Here is an 18,167-nt window from a genome sequence, read left to right as displayed (position 1 = left end):
AGTGTATTTTATAGGTTGTGGCCATGTGCACTGGGAGAGGATGATAGGGGACATTAAGTTGTAAGTTCTTATAAGGCAGAGCCATGATTAGCTTCTGCTTCTTGTACTGTAAGTAATGGCCTCCCAATGTACAATGATGCATATTATGTTAGTGCTAAAGCAATGAGGAAGGCTAGTCAGATGCTTGGTTGCATAGGTAGATGAATCAGCAGGAGAGAGAAAGAAAGAAAGAAAGAAAGAAAGAAAGAAAGAAAGAAAGAAAGAAAGAAAGAAAGAAAGAAAGAAAGAAAGAAAGAAAGAAAGAAAGAGAATGGATGGATGAATGAATGGATGAATGAATGAAGTAATAATGCCACTGTATAAGTCATTGGTACGGCTTATCTAGAATAGGGAGGCCATATATTGTAAAGGATATTAATACATTAGAGACTGTACAAAGAAGGGTAACTAAAATGGTGCATGGACTACATCACAAAACATACCTGGAAAGACTAAAGGATCTTAACATGTATATTTTAGAGCTGAGAAGGGAAAGGGGAACATGATAGAAACTTTTATAATATATCAAGGGTTTTAATAAGGTACAGGAGGGAGACATTTTTGAAAGGAAGAGAAGTATAAACACGAGGACATGCACTGAAACTGGAGGGAGGTAGATTCGGGGAAAACTTGAGGTAAAATTACTCTACAGAAAGGGTAGTGGATAAGTGGAAAAGCCTCCCATCAGAGGTGGTAGAGGCTAAGACAGTAGAGGAATTTAAACATGCACGGGATAGATATAAGGACAACTTTACAAAGAAATAAGGGTCAAATGGGGTTTGAGGTAATAATATGGTTAAAAAGGGGCAGACTAGATGGGCCAAGTGGTTCTTATCTGCTGCCAAATTCTCTGTTTCTATGTTAGTTCCAAGACAATGATGATGACATTTTGTGCAGGACCTACAGAATCTCTATGGTAGATGTAAAGTTGCATGTACAGTATATTAGTATATGTGCAGATCAAAATACTGACAGAAACAAGGGTATGGATGCATTTTCCCATTACACCAAAAAATACAATGTTAAATGTAACTACTAAAGTAGTAGGCCCTGTATGCCTTATATAGCTGCAGAAAGTATTTTAATACGAGAGTATCTTACAGTGAGTATCTTAATACAATTCATTCTAGAGGTTATTTCCAACTATATATTATATAATACACATTTTTCTGCTAATGATTTAATTGACCATCAAAAAAAAAAATTACACCCAACCAGAGCAACAAATCATACTTCAGGCATACCACGTTCTGTAATGTTTATTTGTGACTATAAATATATGCAGGGATAATACAGGACACAAACAACATGTGAAGGTAGTCTAGTCACCTATTCATCACAAACACTAGACAGTAAAATGATTAGTACAGGGAACATGACAGCTAGGCAGGTGTGATGTCCCCCATTGCAGTTTTCATGAGTGATGCTCCTGACCTAAAAATAAACAAGAGAGAAGGTATAAGAGATATTGTCTAGGGGCAATAAATATTGGGCTCCACTTATTGGGGTGTAACATGTTCCTGATGACATAGTGGATAATGTAGTTTCCAAAAAGAAGCTCTAAAAGACGCAAGTAAATATAGTATATTTATACCAATAGGCATCTCAAGATATGTCCAGTGCCATATGCACAATATGTCAGGTATACTTACCCGACAAGACCAGGGTGGTCATTCCGAGTTGTTCGCTCTGTAATTTTCTTCGCATCGCAGCGATTTTCCGCTTATTGCGCATGCGCAATGTTCGCACTGCGACTGCGCCAAGTAAATTTGCTATGCAGTTAGGAATTTTACTCACGGCATTACGAGGTTTTTTCTTCGTTCTGGTGATCGTAATGTGATTGACAGGAAGTGGGTGTTTCTGGGTAGAAACTGGTCGTTTTATGGGCGTGTGTGAAAAAACGCTACCGTTGCTGGGAAAAACGCGGGAGTGGCTGGAGAAACGGAGGAGTGTCTGGGCGAACGCTGGGTGTGTTTGTGACGTCAAACCAGGAACGACAAGCACTGAACTGATCGCACTGGCAGACTAAGTCTCGAGCTACTCAGAAACTGCACAGAGATGTCTTTTCGCAATATTGCGAATCTTTCGTTCGCAATTTTAAGAAGCTAAGATTCACTCCCAGTAGGCGGCGGCTTAGCGTGTGCAAAGCTGCTAAAAGCAGCTTGCGAGCGAACAACTCGGAATGAGGGCCCATATACGCAAGAAAAGGTTTATTTCACAGTGATAGTGGAAAATGCATGGGCTAGTTATCTTGATTTAAATAAAAATCCTTCTTATATATAAAAAATCTATATGTCTATCTAATTATCCCTCTCATTAGTCTCAAATATCTATATGTCTATCTAATTATCCCTCTGAGTCTCACTCATATCTATTTCTCTATCTCACAGCCATGCCTCTGTCTCAGCCACCCCCACTCTCTCTCCCCCTCTCCCACGGCGCCAATGCAACAAAGGTATTGCGCAAAAAAGGGGCATGGTCTCAAAAAAGGGGCATGGTCTCAAAAAAGGGGCGTGTTACACAATAGTAATAATGCCCACAGTAGTAGCACCCCATAATACACATAATGCCCACAGCAGTAGTGCCTCTTATACAATGCCCACAGTGGTAGTGCCCCTTATATAGAGCCCATAGTAGTGGTGCCCGATATGCAATGCCCGCAATAGCAGTGCCCCTAATGTCCCCAGGAGTGATGCCCCTTATGAAGTGCCCCCTTTACAATGCCCTCATTAGTAGTGCCCCCAGTAGTAATGCCCTTAATGGTAATGCCCCTGTGTAATATTGCCCCCAGTAGTAATGTTGCCTGTAGTAATGCCCCCAGTCGTTTAGCCCCTGTAGTTATGCCCCCTTGTAGTTTAGCCCCCAGTAGTAATGCCCCCAGTAGTTTAGCCCCTGTAGTTACGCCCCCAGTAGTAATGCCCCTATAGTTATGCCCCCAGTAGTAATGCACTCCTGTAGTTTGCCCCCAGTAGTTAGCCCCCTTGTAGTTTGCCCCCAGTAGCTTGCCCCCCAGCAGATGCCCCCCAGTAGTTTGCACCCAGTAGTAATGTCCCCCAGTAGTTTGCACCCAGTAGTAATGTCCCCCAGTAGTTTGCACCCAGTAGTAATGTCCCCCAATAGTTTGCCCCAGTAGTAATGCCCCCTGTAGTTTGCCCCCCGTAAATGCGCCTCTGTAGTTTGCCCCCCAGTAGTTTGCCCCCAGTAGATGCCCCTCAGTAGTAGTTTGCCCCCAGTAGTAATGCCCTCCTGCAGTGTGCCCCCAGTAGCTTGCCCCCTGTAGTTTGCCCCCAGTAGATGACCCTCAGTAGTTTGCCCCTCAGTAGTAATGCCCTCCTGTAGTTTGCCCCCAGTAGCTTGCCCCCTTGTAGTTTGCCCCCAGTAGTAATGTCCCCCAGTAGTTTGCCCACAGTAGTAATGTCCCCCAGTAGATGCGCCCCAGTAGTAATGCCCCCCAGTAGTTTGCCCAAAGTAGATGCCCCTCAGTAGTTTGCTCCCAGTAGATGCCTCCCAGTAGTTTGCCCCAGTAGTACTGCCCCCCAGTTGTTTGCCCCCAGTAGATGCCCCTCAGTAGTTTGCCCCCCAGTAGTAATGCGTCCCCCCCACCCCCAGTAGTTTGCCCCCCAGTAGATGCACTGCGACATAAATAAAAAAAACAACACAACGCACCATACTTACCAAGCCCGGCTCCGTGTCCGGCCGCTGCAGTCTTCTGTGCATCCGCTCCTCGGCACTATGGGAGAGACGTCATGACGTCTCTCCCATAGCGCGCACTGACAGAGTCAGAAGCCGGAGCTCAGTACTGAGCTCCTGCCTCCAGCTGCCGCTGTGCAGGGGGATGGGCGCCCGCTGGTAACACAATCTCAGCGGGCGCCCGTCTTACAATCTCAGCGGGCGCCGGGCACACATGGGGTGAGGTGAGCCAGAGGAGGCGGAACTGTGTTCCGTCTCCAAGTGGAACTGACGGAATGCAGTTCTGCCCAGTTCCGGCTCACTTTAACCCCTGTGTATATATATATATAGAGAGAGAGAGAGAGAGAGAGAGAGAGAGAGAGAGAGAGAGAGAGAGAGAGAAAGTGACAAGGAACGCACTCACCAGGCTTCTTCAATAGTGAAAATGAGATTTCTTTAATTCAGCTCACATAGTTTACAGGGTCAGAGCCTGACCCTGTAAACTATGTGAGCTGAATTAAAGAAATCTCATTTTCACTATTGAAGAAGCCTGGTGAGTGCGTTCCTTGTCACTTTCTCTATGTTTGAGACAGCTTCTGGAGGGGACTGATCTCTGGCTATTGCACCCCAGCAGTTGTGACAGTTCAGTATGCGAGTGCAACTTCTCTGGATCTATATATATATATATATATATATTTATATATATGCAGTGAGGCAAAAAAGTATTTGGACAGCCACCGATTGTGCAAGTTGACCCACTTAAAAAGATGAGAGAGGTCTGTAATTTCCTTCATAGGTACACTTCAACTGTGAGAGACAGAATCTGAAAGAATAAAAACAGGAAATCACATTGTATGAATTTTAAACAATTTACTTGTATATTCTTGTGGAAAATAAATATTTGGACACCTACAAAGCAGCAAGATTTCTGGCTCTCACAGACCTGTTGCTTCTTCTTTAAGAAGCTCTTCTATCCTCCACTCGTTACCTGTATTAATGGCACCTGTTTGAACTAGTTATCTGTATAAAAGACACCTGTCCACACCCTCAAACAGTCAGACTGCTACCTCTCCACCATGGCCAAGACGAGAGAGCCGTCTAAGGACACCAGGGACAAAATTGTAGAGCTGTACAAGGCTGGGATGAGCTATTCGACAATAGGCAAGCAGCTTGGTGAGAAGAGATCAACTGTTGGCGCAATTATAAAAAAATGGAAGAAATACAAGATCACTGACAATCTCCCTCGACCTGGGGCTCCATGCAAGATCTCACCTCATGGGGTATCAATGATTTTGAGAACGATGAGGAATCAGCCCAGATCTACACTGGGAAACCTGGTCAATTACCTCAAGAGAGATGGGACCACAGTCACAAAGGTTACCATTAGTAACATACTACGTTGTCATGGATTGAAATCCTGCAGCGCCCAAAAGGTCCCCATGCTTAAGCCAGCAGATGTCCAGGCCCGTCTAAAGTTTGCCAGTGACCATCTGGATGATCCAGAGGAGGATTGGGAGAATGTAATGTGGTCAGATGAGAGCAAAATCAAACTTTTTGGTATAAACTCCACTCGCCATGTTTGGAGGGAGAAGAATGATGAATGGCATCCCAAGAACACCATACCCACTGTGAAGCATGGGTGTGGAAACATCATGCTTTGGGGCTGCTTTTCTGCAAAGGGGACAGGACGACGGATCCGTATTAAGGAGAGGATGAATGGGCCATGTATCGTGAGATTTTGGGCAAAAACCTCCTTCCCTCAGTAAGAGCATTGAAGTTGGAACGTGGCTGGGTCTTCCAGCATGACAATGACCCCAAACACACCGCCCGGGCAACTAAGGAGTGGCTCCGTAAGAAGCATTTCAAGGTCCTGGAGTGGCCTAGCCAGTCTCCAGACCTCAACCCAATAGGAAATATGTGGCGGGAGTTGAAAGTCCGTGTTGCACGGCGACAGCCCCAAAACATGACAGATCTAGAGAAGATCTACATGGAAGAGTGGGCCAAAATACCTGCTACAGTGTGTGCAAACCTGGTCAAGAACTACAGGAAATGTTTGACCTCTGTAGATGCCAACCAAGGTTATATTACAAAGTATTGAGTTAAACTTTTTGATTGTCCAAATATTTATTTTCCGCAAGAATATACAAATAAATTGTTTAAAAATCATACAATGTGGTTTCCTGTTTTTTTTTCAGATTCTATCTCACAGTTGAAGTGTACCTATGATGGAAATTACAGACCTCTCTCATCTTTTTAAGTGGGTCAACTTGCACAATTGATGGCTGTCCAAATACTTTTTTGCCCCACTGTATATATATAAATACATATACATACATACGTTTAATGCAGATTTTTTTTTATTCTATTGCCGATATTTATGTTATCACAGATTTTTTAATTCCCCTATCCAGTTAATGAGTGATAAAAAATCCCCTTTTCCTATCAAAATACATAGGGTCCGCAAAAAGCCACAGACATATATTTGGAAAAATAGTCACTTATCAGGAATTTGGCTTTGCCTGCCTGAGGCAGGTGAAACCAATGCCCCATAAGTGCCAGCATTGGGGGATAAGCACTATGGGGGACTAATAGGATAGCGCCCAGTGAAACAATTAGCCGCAGTAAATTACAGTAGCTTATTGGATACCCCCTTTAAGTGTTGGTTAATTTTTTTACCCTTTTGACAAAAAATTCTAAAGGAGTCTAGAGAATATCTGCTGATGTGTTAGCTCTTATATTTGCATGATCAAATCCTTAAGGTCTTAGAAGTACACCCAGATACTCTCAGCCCCAACGAGGCCGCAAACGCAAGAAAGGGTTTATTTCACAGTAAATATTAATTCGCTATTTGGCTTAATTTATATATTTAAAAAAAAACCTCTGTAGATTGCATTTAAAAATAAAATGCAGAAGTTCAAGTTACACACTCTTGCAAATATTTGTTAAGCCACCCACCACATGGTGCTTACAAGTGTAAATGTAGGTGCTCAAAAGGGAGAGGTTATCTAGAAAATGTTCCAGGTCTCCTTACAGAATCACAAGTGCAGTAATTAGTACCACATGTGGCTATGGTGAACACACAGGAGCTCCAGCATGCACTGTTAGAGTTCCCCTGAGGACTTGAGTTGGGAAACACGGCTCTTAATAATAAAAACCTCTGTGCATAGGTATGTAATTTATCCCCTGGCCTGCCCCCTTCACTGGGGAAAAGAGAGTATCCGGAAAGTCTGGCCTACACTTTCAGAAGTCTGGGAGAACTCCCTGAAATTCTGGACATTCCAAGAGATAAGACAAGTATGTCCTTATATCAGGATGACCCATTTTAGTAAAGGCAATGTGAAGTGGCAGGTGGCTTATTTTATGTTTATAAATGTGTGCAATATAGACACAAGGCACTTTTATCTAATCATTCTTTAGTGTGCTGGACAATATTGAATAGAAGATATTTAATGTACTGTAATTTGGCACCATCCCCACCATCCAGTTATTGGGGAAAGGGCATAGAATGACATGAATTGCACCCTCTCCCACCTTAATGGAGAATTGTGTGGCCTCTCTGTAGCCTGGGAGGTCTTTTCCCAATCCAGGAGTCTCTCAGACAAGACAGTAGGTAGCTATGGTCATCTCATAAACAACACAACCACTGTCCAACATAGCTGCAGCACTTAGCAATATTACCTTCTTAGGTCTGCACAGCTCCAGATGATTCAAACTTCTTTTTCCTGCCCTCCATTCCACTGAGAGCATCAACGTTCTTTCTCCAGTCTCCTACTTCACGTATATCCTAAATCGCAGGGGTATAGCAGATGTTATGTTCTGGCAACTTGCTATTGTATGCATTAATGACAGAAACATGGCTTACAGTGCACCTGTTGCTTACCTGCATTGTATGGGCCTAATCATCATCATATAGGTGCTCACAGCACATGTGGAAATGGAAACACTAGCTTTGCATGTTGTAAGTAATGGGCCCATTCATTATTCAGATGCCGTGAGTTCCCATGTGCCCGCTCCTTCCTATTGGAGTGAGTTTCGGAGTATGAAGAGGAATTGCTCCATCTCCAGTGTCCGTCTCCGTGCGCAGGCGTGATCTCTGTTCATGCATGTGCACTTACACAGCCCAACAGTATTAACTGTCACTGCTAGTAACTTTCAGTGAAAGTACAGAAGCAGCCGTCCTGCACCTGGAGTAATAGTGAATTGCTCTGGCACTTTAGCATTCACCACTGTAACTAGCCACGAGTTGGATGCTTAATTATGAGCCCCCAAGTGGCAATACTAAGGCACCTTGTACATCGCTGATGTTACTGGTTTTGGCTTGGAATTGATAGGCTGCATAGGGATGGCCATCAATGATTCCTAATCATTGATGGTTTAAGGCCGATGTCGAACAGTTTTGACATCGATATGAGAGAACCAATGGTTTCTCTCCATCGATGGCTTAGCATAAATGAACATATACATATTTTTTTTGCAAGATGCCGGGACACAGAGAATAGCTCTGCCCACAACACATGTGAAGCCCCGCCCCCAGGCTATGATTGGCCCGCAGGTCATTCACAGAAATAACAGGGATGACCATTGATGAGTGAAACCATCGACAGTCTCCCATATCACAGTTGGTGACCATTGATGGCCACTCACAGTTTCACCATCGATGGCGAACACACCGATGGCCAACCTTAAGGCTGCATTCTCATTCCTAGTCACAAAGCCATCATTTAACTATTAAGAGTTATTTCTGTAAATACAGATTTATATTCTACAAATAGGAAGATCTACAGTACACATCTTTTTGTGTTCACACAAATGAATATCTCTCAGTTGACAATAACATTATTTGGATGTTTCTGGTATTATATTTTCTGTTGCCACTCGATGAAACAATAAGCTGACCTCAAGCTGTTGACTTGTAAGCTGAAGATTTTATTTTACATTCTGTATATCAATAGCGATTGAACAGACCAGCCTAAGCTTTCACCATCCATTTCCCCATTCCCTACATTGGAAATACTGTAGGCACATGGGTTTCTGTAACCCATCAGTAACATATTCATAGACCACATCATTATTAATAGGGGACTCTGGGCCTAATGCAGAGATGGGCACAATGTGGATGTTGTGTGCAGTGAAGGATGTGCTGCTGTTGCCAGGGGTGTAGCGAGGGTGGCTCCGGTGGAGCACGAGCTCCGGGTGCCGAAAAAGTTAGATGGCGCGCTGCCGTCTGCCCTCCCCCCTCCCCATCGTGAGCATCTGTACAGGCAGCTACAGAGCAGGAGGAGGAGAATCAGTGAGGCTCACACTGACTCGGAATCGGAGACTAGGTAGGAAACAGGCCAGGCCATAGGCGACAAGAGACACTGACAGCCAACACATGCCAGAGCTCTGCCCGCCCTCTTTATATGTCTCACTGTCTGCTTGTAGCTCTGCAGCAGGGTTACTTCTGTCCTACTACACCACTCTCTGCCCCCGCTGCTGCAGAACCTCTTTCTGCCCTGGCTGCTGCAGCACCTCTCTCTGCCCTGGCTGCTGTGGCACTTTTCTCTACAGTGGTGTAATGCTGCAGCACCTCTCTGCCCCAGCTGCAGCACCTCTCTCTGCCCTGGCTGCTGCGGCACTTCTCTCTACAGTGGTGTAATGCTGCAGCACCTCTCTGCCCCAGCTGCAGCACCTCTCTCTGCCCTGGCTGCTGCGGCACTTCTTTCTACAGTGGTGTAATGCTGCAGCACCTCTCTGCCCCAGCTGCAGCAACTCTTTCTGCAGATGGCTACCCGCCATGTTAAGGGTCATAGCAGCTGTGTGTGGCATCACGCAGCTGCTGCGGCCCGCCGCGTAAATGGTCCAGACGTGCCTGCATCATCCAGACCTCACCACTAAAACGATGCGTCCACACCCACAAAACGTGGCGTCGATGTCCCATTCCCACCCCCCTGCATGTCTTAAACTGCTTTTTGAAGAGAACGCAGTTTAGGACCTTGCACATGCGCATACCGGCATATGCGCATGCACAGATGTGCAAAAATTGCTTCATAGCGATTTTTGCACATCGGCGTCAGGGTCCGAAACGGCCCCTAGGCCCCCAATTCAGTACAGGGGAGTGGGGTGCTAAAATATACCCTTGCTCCGGGCACCATGGCGCCTAGCTACACCTCTGGCTGTTGCACATGTGTATAAGTTGCACCGCGCATGTGCCGCTATGGTCTTGTGATGGCGGTCGCAGTGAGGGTCTATCTGCAAAGTGAGTGACAGTCAGGGAGCATCTGTGGGAGGTAACAAGGTAGTGGCCACTAAAACGCAGGTGTGACGCATCTGTTTCTGGGGACTGTTATAGCTTGCAACTGTGATCCTGCATATAGTAAACATGGCTCCAGTGTCTTACTTCCAACGGCCACTCTAAGGGTTCCTCTGAAGGTAGATGACCACCCAATGGGGGTAATTCCAAGTTGATCGCTGCAGGAAATTTTTTTGCAGTTGGGCAAAACCATATGTACTGCAGGGGAGGCAGATATAACGTTTGCAGAGAGAGTTAGATTTGGGTGGGTTATTTTGTTTCTGTGCAGGGTAAATACTGACTGCTTTATTTTTACACTGCAATTTAGATTGCAGATTGAACTCACCACACCCAAATCTATCTCTCTCTGCACATGTTATATCTGCCTCCCCTGCAGTGCACATGGTTTTGCCCAACTGCTAAAAAAGTTCCTGCTGCAATCAACTTGGAATTACCCCCTATATGCATCCGATTGTTGCATCTTTGTACACAAGAGGCAGATATCAGGCGTTTCCAGTTGGCGCTTTAATACACATCCCGGCGGCTACAACATCTGCATATTTTCCCACAACCGCTGTGTATGGCATCACAGCTTGCGAAGGCATTTGTGTCCATTTCTGAATCAAGCCCTATATATTGTTTGTATATGGGTGCACATCTTGTTTATACTAAATAAATACAAATATAATTCTTGGATTGTTTCTTGTTGGCTCTATCAAAATCAGCTTTGTCTAGTATATGCTTGAATTATAATATAACATTAGAGCCACTTATTACATCTAAATCTGTAGGTTTCACGTACACTTCATAAATGCATTCCTGCTGCAGGAAGGCCATGTAGTTATATTCCTGGGACTGTTTGCTGTAATGATGGCAGGGCATCAATTGGATGACTGCTGGCTGAGCTATAACGCACCTGATGCTAGACACGATGCCATCTAAACCTGAAGCTGCTAACCTTTAATCTGTCCTAATTACCCGTCTCCTACAAAGCAGAGTGCCAGTATCCAGGCATCTGCCAGTCGCCCTGTATTACTAGACAGTAGGGGCTGAGAGAGAGGTGGGATGTGCGTCATAAATTGTTCCTGTGACAAGGTATTTGCCTTCTATCTGTAATTGGTCTAGAACACTGTAGACTATATTGGAATCTTGGGAAGTGTTTCTATCTCTAATGAACAAAGCAGTAGGAGACGTATTTGTATAAATTACAATTTCATATCACATCTACCTCCCTTCATGCTATTACCCCGGAGTAATTGTGCAGTAGAAGGCAGTCCAAACATAAAGATCTGCTGTGGCCTTCTCTACAAATCAAGTCCTCCATAGAGAACCCCAGCAGTGTCCACGCCCATCCCCCCACAATTCAGTTAAAGGAATGGAACATGAACTTATATAAAAATCATTCTAAAAGTAGGATTTTAATACCTACCGGTAAATCCTTTTCTCTTAGTCCGTAGAGGATGCTGGGGACTCCGTAAGGACCATGGGGTATAGACGGGATCCGCAGGAGACATGGGCACACTATAAGACTTTGAATGGGTGTGAACTGGCTCCTCCCTCTATGCTCCTCCTCCAGACTCCAGTTAGAGAACTGTGCCCAGGGAGACGGACATTTCGAGGAAAGAATTTATTGTTTAAACGTGGTGAGTGTCGTACCAGCTCACACCTCGAACACGCCGCAGAACGTGGCATTCAATAGAACACCAGCCAACGGCATGAAAAATACACAGCCATACGCTGCAATAATATGTAACACAACCTGTGTGTCAATACAACCAATAAGAAGATACCGCATGCCATGGCATGAACAACGTCAGCAACAGCCTGACTGAAAAAAAACACCACAAGAGTGTAACCATAATCAATAACTGCAGATACAGCACTGGGACGGGCGCCCAGCATCCTCTACGGACTAAGAGAAAAGGATTTACCGGTAGGTATTAAAATCCTATTTTCTCATACGTCCTAGAGGATGCTGGGGACTCCGTAAGGACCATGGGGTTTATATCAAAGCTCCAGACCGGGCGGGAGAGTGCGGACGACCCTGCAGCACCGATTGAGCAAACATGCGGCCCCCATCAGCCAGGGTATCAAACTTGTAGAACTTTAGCAAAAGTGTTTGAACCTGACCAAGTAGCCGCTCTGCAAAAATGAACCGCCGAGACTCCTCGGGTATCCGCTCAAGAAGAGCCCACCTTCCTACTAGAATGGGTCTCCACCGACTTCGGTAACGGCAATCCGGCCGTAGAACGAGCAAGCCGAATCGTATCACAGATCCAGCGTGTAACAGACTGCATAGAACTTCTAGAAGCAGGTGCCCCAATTTAGCTGGGAGCATACAGGATAAACAGAGCCTCTGTTTCCCCAATCTGAACCGATCTGGCAACCTAAAAATTCAAAGCCCTGACTACCTCGAGAGACTTTGAAACAGCCAATGTTTAAATAGGCATCAAAATAGGGAGGTTTTCTGCGAACACAGAAACCACTTATGGCAGAACTATTTTCTGAGTTCTCAATTCCGCTCTATCCACATGGAAGATCAACTAGGGGCTCTTGTGAGACAAGACCGCTACTTCTGACACCCGCCATGCGGATGCCAAGGCCAATAACCTGACCACCGTCCAAGAGAGACATTTCAACACAACCTTTCATAAAGGTTTTAACCCTTCTGACAATAAGAAACTGCAACACCGTCACCACGTTAAGGACCCACGCTGCCAGTGGAGGCCCAACAGAGGGTGGATGTGCAGCACTCGTTTCACAAAAGTCTGGACTTCCAGAAAGGTGACCGATTCTTTTTTTTTTTTTTAAGAGAATTTATAAGGCCGAAAAGTGTACTGAAATGGAGCCTAACTATAGGCCTGTATCCACACCTGCTCGCAAAGAATGGAGAAAAAACGAGCCAGCTGAAATTTTTCCGTAGGAGCCTTCCAGGATTCACACTAAGACACCCACTCCCTCCAAATACGGAAGTAAAGCTTCACCGTTACTCCTTTCCTAGCTTGAAGCCAAGTGGAAATGACATCACCAGAAATACCCTTTCGATTAGAATATGGCGCACAAACGCCCAGCCGTCAACCGCAGCCGTGATAAGTCTTGATACACGGCCGGTCCCTGCCGCAACAGGTCCTCTCGTATGAGGAAGAAGGCCACAGATCTTCTATGAGTAAGTCTTGAAGATCTAGATACCAAGTTATCCTTGACTAGACCGGAACAATGAGTATCGCCTAAACCCTTGTTCTTCCTATGTGTATCACCTTCGGAAAGTGAAAATGGAGGGGACACGTAGACCGACTGCAAACACCCAAGGTGTCACGAGGGCGGCCACAGCCATAGCTTGAGTGTTTCCTGACCTGGACCACTATCCTTGAGGTCTCTCGTTGAAGCGAGATGCCATCCTGTCCCATTGAGGCACTCCTCAAAGATTTGTCACTTCTGTGAAAACTTCTCAATGACGACTACATTTCTCCCTGATGGAGATCGCAGCTGCAGAGGAAATCTATTTCTCCGTCGGCTACATCCGGACCGAAGACTGCTAAAATAGCGTTCCCTGCCCTTCCGCTCAGCGGAAACTTATGCAGCTTCTGCTATTGCGGCCTCGCTCCTTGTTCCGCCCTAGTGGCTTACTTACGCCACTGCCGTTAAGTCATCCGACAGAACTAAAATGGGCAGATCTCGAAGAAAATATTCATTGAAAATAGCTCTTAATTCAAGAATGCTTATTGCCGACAAGCTTCCCAGCTTGACCTCTTTCCCCCTGGAAATTCTTCCCTCGGAAAGACTGCTCCCCAGCCTTGGAGACCTGCATGTAAGGACATGAGGATCTAAACCTGGATCGCGAACCTTTGACCCTCTAAGAGGTGAGAATGCAGACACCACAGGAGCGATATCCCGGTTCTTAGGATTATTTTCCGGTGCATGTGTAGGTGATACCCAGAACACATGTCCAACTGGTCCCATGAAAACCTTGTCATTTGACCTGCTCACCGAAAAGGCCTCGTAGGCTGCAACCACTTTCTTCAGCAACGGAACATATTGATGGTTTGTTACTGCAAATCTGATCCGACTCTGGATCCTCAGATCTCTTTCCACAGGAAAAAAACGAACTCTGAACAGTTCAGTATCTAATCTTATTCCCACCGCAGACATCTGCGTCGTTGGGAGCAACAGCGATTCTTTGTGTTGAACAACTGTCAGAGAGAACCATGATTTGTACCACTTGTTTCTTGACCTCGCCGTAGTCAGGAGAGCGTCTCAGTACAGAACAATAATGGCTCTTACTATCGCAGGAAACCCATCATCCTGCCATCACTCCGGTGAAATGGCCAAGACAATCCTGGATAGCAAAACCAGGCAAGTTTAATGCAGATGAAACCGCACTTAAATTCTAATTATACGTGTTGGAGATCCCAGGCCTGAGAGATTCCACCATGTAGGTCAACCTCTTAAGTAGAAAACTTTTTTTTTTCTATACGACAGGAACAGCAGGACAATGTCCTGATCCCGACGCAACTCTGGTATGGCATCGCATACTACCTCCCCTTCCAGAGGAGAATCAGTAAGATCTATCTGAAAAACAGAGCGGGGTATCATCTGGAAACTCCAGTATGTCCCCCCTTTGGATTCTATTAGTAACTCACTGGTCCAAGTCCATAGCAGGACTGACTTAAGAGCACCAGACGATTTCCCACCGAAGTGGGCTCCAGCAAGATAGAACATGCGTAGGATGCGGTAGAAACAGAAGACGATATCTGTTTCTGCAACCTTGAAAAGGCTGCAGACCTCTTACCTTTCCACCTTCCACTATCTGCAAAGAAAGGGAAAAAACGAACGGTATCCAACTGTTAAAACGACTGCATCCCACTAAAGGATGCGTCATCAAACGTTGTGAGGGAACCTATCTCAAGAAGGTAGACGTACCAGTGGTATCTGCCGAGAGTAACTTAACCAAGGCATCCCCAAACCCCGGTTACACCTTCATAGGGAAGATACTCCAGTATCCCTCGGAGTCAACCTCAGCATTCCCCTGGTGAATCCACAACGCCCCCCCGCCCCAGCCGAGAGAGCTATGGAAGTGGTCCGTGCACCCAAGAGTCCAGCCTGCCGTAATGTTATAGAGAAGACCCAACCTAAGAAACGTCCCCTCTCTCTCTAGGGTAATTTTATCGGATGCCAAGGTAACCGACCATTTCTGAATACAAGCACTCCCCCATGCGTATGCAATGCAAATATCATCAAAGCATATAATTAAAAAATCACTTAGCTTCCTGTATACGATCCATTGTGACAGGGCCCCGTGCAGACCAGGGGTCGACTCTCACTGTATTCTGTCCGCGGCGGGCAAAGAATAAACACTCGGATTCTTCATGAGGATCTGAGGCCATCTCGTCACGGCTGACCTAGAGCTTTAGCAACAGAGCGACCAGCACATGAGAAGGAAAAATGTTACTTCAGCATTCATTAGGACTTGTAATATGAATATACATAATTAAAATACACATATACACACATATCCTATATATAAATATATAAAACATACATACGCTGTATAAGTATTTTTTTTGTCTACAACCCCAGGGTCCGTAGTGACATTAATGTGTGCTGAATGTGTACGACCATGTACTGAATGCCCAAGTTGTAGATCTGACCAGGAAACCTTATGGTCAACATAAAACAGAGTATTCATCGACAACAGGGAGTAGTAACTAGGTAAAAATAACATGCTTGCGACCCCGAGGGGTTCGAGGGAAGTATATACACATAAATTGAATATAATTTCCCCACAAATAAAACCACGTCTGTGCTAGAGCTACAGGCCCATGGAACCGTACCCTATACAAGCATAGGTTATTTACTTCATGTTAATTTACACCCAGTAATAACAGTTGGTGCCGACAGGTCACCCACATACTACTGTGTCACCCCTACAGTGATTACTTTTGAAAAAAAAGCATACAACTACCGACCTGCTGACACTTGATCTACAGACCCAAGTACCATCAGGAGTCGGCAGTGCCGACAGAGGGATTCCCATAGCCATTTTGTGGCAGAGCACTCACACATGTCGACATACTATTAAAGCTATAATGGGTATATGTGACAGGGAAAACACAGAACACAATTACAACTCATCATAACACGTGCGTTATTTATATATATATATATATATATATATATATATAGTGCTATATTTTTCTATTTAGCACTAAAATCACTGTGTCCGCCCCCTCGTTTTTCACTGTTAGCTGCCTAACAGTGTTTTTGGGTGGGACAGGAGGGAAAATGGTGCTGTGGCGAGTTGTGAGGGCTAAGCTCCGCCCCCTCTCAGCGCGCTTCAGCCCCGCTAATAGTTTTCATATTTATACTGGCGGGGGTCCGTATACAGTGCCTATGCACTGTATACATACTTTGCCAGTGTCAGGAAAGAGGTATATTGCTCCCCAGGGCACCCCCCCTGCGCCCTGCACCCTTGTAGTGCCGCTCGTGAGTGGGAGCGCGGTACCTCCAAGACTTGAAGTCTTCTGCCATCACTGAAGTCTTCTTTTCTCCAGCAGGTCTCTCTGAAAATAAAAAACCTAGCATAAAGTCTTTCCAGAGAAACTCAGTAGAGCTCCCCTAGTGTGTGACCAGTCTCTCCTGGACACAGAATCTAACTGGAGTCTAGAGGAGGGGCATAGAGGGAGGAGCCAGTTCACACCCATTCAAAGTCTTATAGTGTGCCCATGTCTCCTGCGGATCCCGTCTATACCCCATGGTCCTTACGGAGTCCCCAGCATCCTCTAGGACGTATGAGAAATATGGGATAAGCCCTTAAAGCTGGCATGACTGGAACATGCAATTTACGGCTCCTTTATGGACTGCTCTCCCCTTTGGACTATGTATTCTTTGATGTCCTTGGTGCGCCAGCTTCCTCATTTTGGACAAAAGTGAAAATCTACTTTACATATTTTGCCCATTGTACAGATTAAAATCCTTTCACCTCATACAGGATGTGAGACAGCACATTACAAAGTTATGGGCTCATTTATCAATGAGTGATAAATGTCACTGTGAGTGATAAATTGCACCAGCCAATCAGGTCCTAACTGCCATGTTACAGACTGTGTTTAAAAAATGACAGTTAGGAGCTGATTGGCTGGTGCAGTCTATCACTCACAGTGAATTTTATCACTCATTGATAAATGAGCCCATTAGTCATTTTTGGTGACCTTATGGGGTCCACTGACTGACTTGGAAGTGAAAGGGGTGTAGGATAGTCAGATGCCATTTGCAGCAAGACATGGAACATGGCTCCAGAACTACCAGATATGCGCAATATGCCCCATGTGTGGCTAAATAAAAGTACATGAGTATCCAACAATGCGATTTGAAAAGTAATACATCCCATTCAACCTGTTTCATTTGGGAAACCCAAGGATAACATCATTTACCTTATCTGCATCATCTTTTTTGGCTTGCTTAACTTGCTTGAGGTTAGCTCTTAGGTCCATAGCAGCTTTGTGTTTCGTGCCCAGAAGTGCCCGCATCATGGCATCTGCTGATATGCGCACTCTTCGCAGTGGTGGCCGTTTGAACTTTCCACGCAGATCAAAAATCTTTTGATTCAAGTCCTCAATCTGCACAAGGGACAGTAACCTTATGTGAGAACAAAGACCAGTTGTTGACATTTTTAAATATACATTAGTTTGAAAAAATATTTAATATTATTCTTTATAATAATAATATTCTAAAAAATGCACTCTATGTAATATTACATCCAAAATATAATATAAATGTGTAATTCTTTCAGTCCTTATTTATTTCCTATTTTATTGCAGTGAGATACAATGGACTTTTTATTACAATAAATCAGAGTTTTCCAAACTCCGCCATTAACCCAGGCCGCACCTCGGTGTGAAAGGGTCCCCCCCCCGAAAAAAAACCTGGGTCCAATGACCGGGATTCCAACCCGGGTAGCTTGCAGAGTTGGACACAGGAAGAACCCGAGATGAGAGGCAGTATGACCTGGTAATCTGGATCCAGTTTCCCCCCTATGGAAGCCAGCTCACCGGCGCTTGGAGATGATGTCATCTCAAAGCACTGGCAGAATAGTTTCACTGCACCCATGTGAACTGTAAATGGCACTGACCTAAGAATAATCCGGGTCAGAGCCGCAGTGTAAAAAGGGTCTGTCCCGGACTGAAACAGT

The 18,167-nt window shown here is 45.1% G+C and overlaps 1 protein-coding gene across 1 annotated transcript in view; it reads right to left on the bottom strand.

The window, feature by feature from the left end:
• Window positions 1–1,283: 1,283 nt before the first annotated feature.
• The window catches only part of LOC134965238 (troponin I, cardiac muscle-like), an 83,180-nt gene continuing 66,296 nt past the window's right edge, over window positions 1,284–18,167 (bottom strand). The window contains exons 8-10 of the mRNA XM_063941738.1: window positions 17,410–17,595; window positions 7,387–7,492; window positions 1,284–1,473 (exon numbers count right to left, since the gene is read on the bottom strand). Coding sequence (XP_063797808.1) covers window positions 7,391–7,492; window positions 17,410–17,595 — 288 coding nt within the window. The 3' untranslated portion in view covers window positions 1,284–1,473; window positions 7,387–7,390. The remainder of the gene's footprint in view (window positions 1,474–7,386; window positions 7,493–17,409; window positions 17,596–18,167) is intronic.

Source organism: Pseudophryne corroboree, chromosome 10 (genome assembly GCF_028390025.1).
Source record: "Pseudophryne corroboree isolate aPseCor3 chromosome 10, aPseCor3.hap2, whole genome shotgun sequence".
NCBI lineage: Eukaryota > Metazoa > Chordata > Amphibia > Anura > Myobatrachidae > Pseudophryne > Pseudophryne corroboree.
Note: the sequence above shows the minus strand (reverse complement) of the source record. Positions and strands in the feature narration are given on the sequence as shown.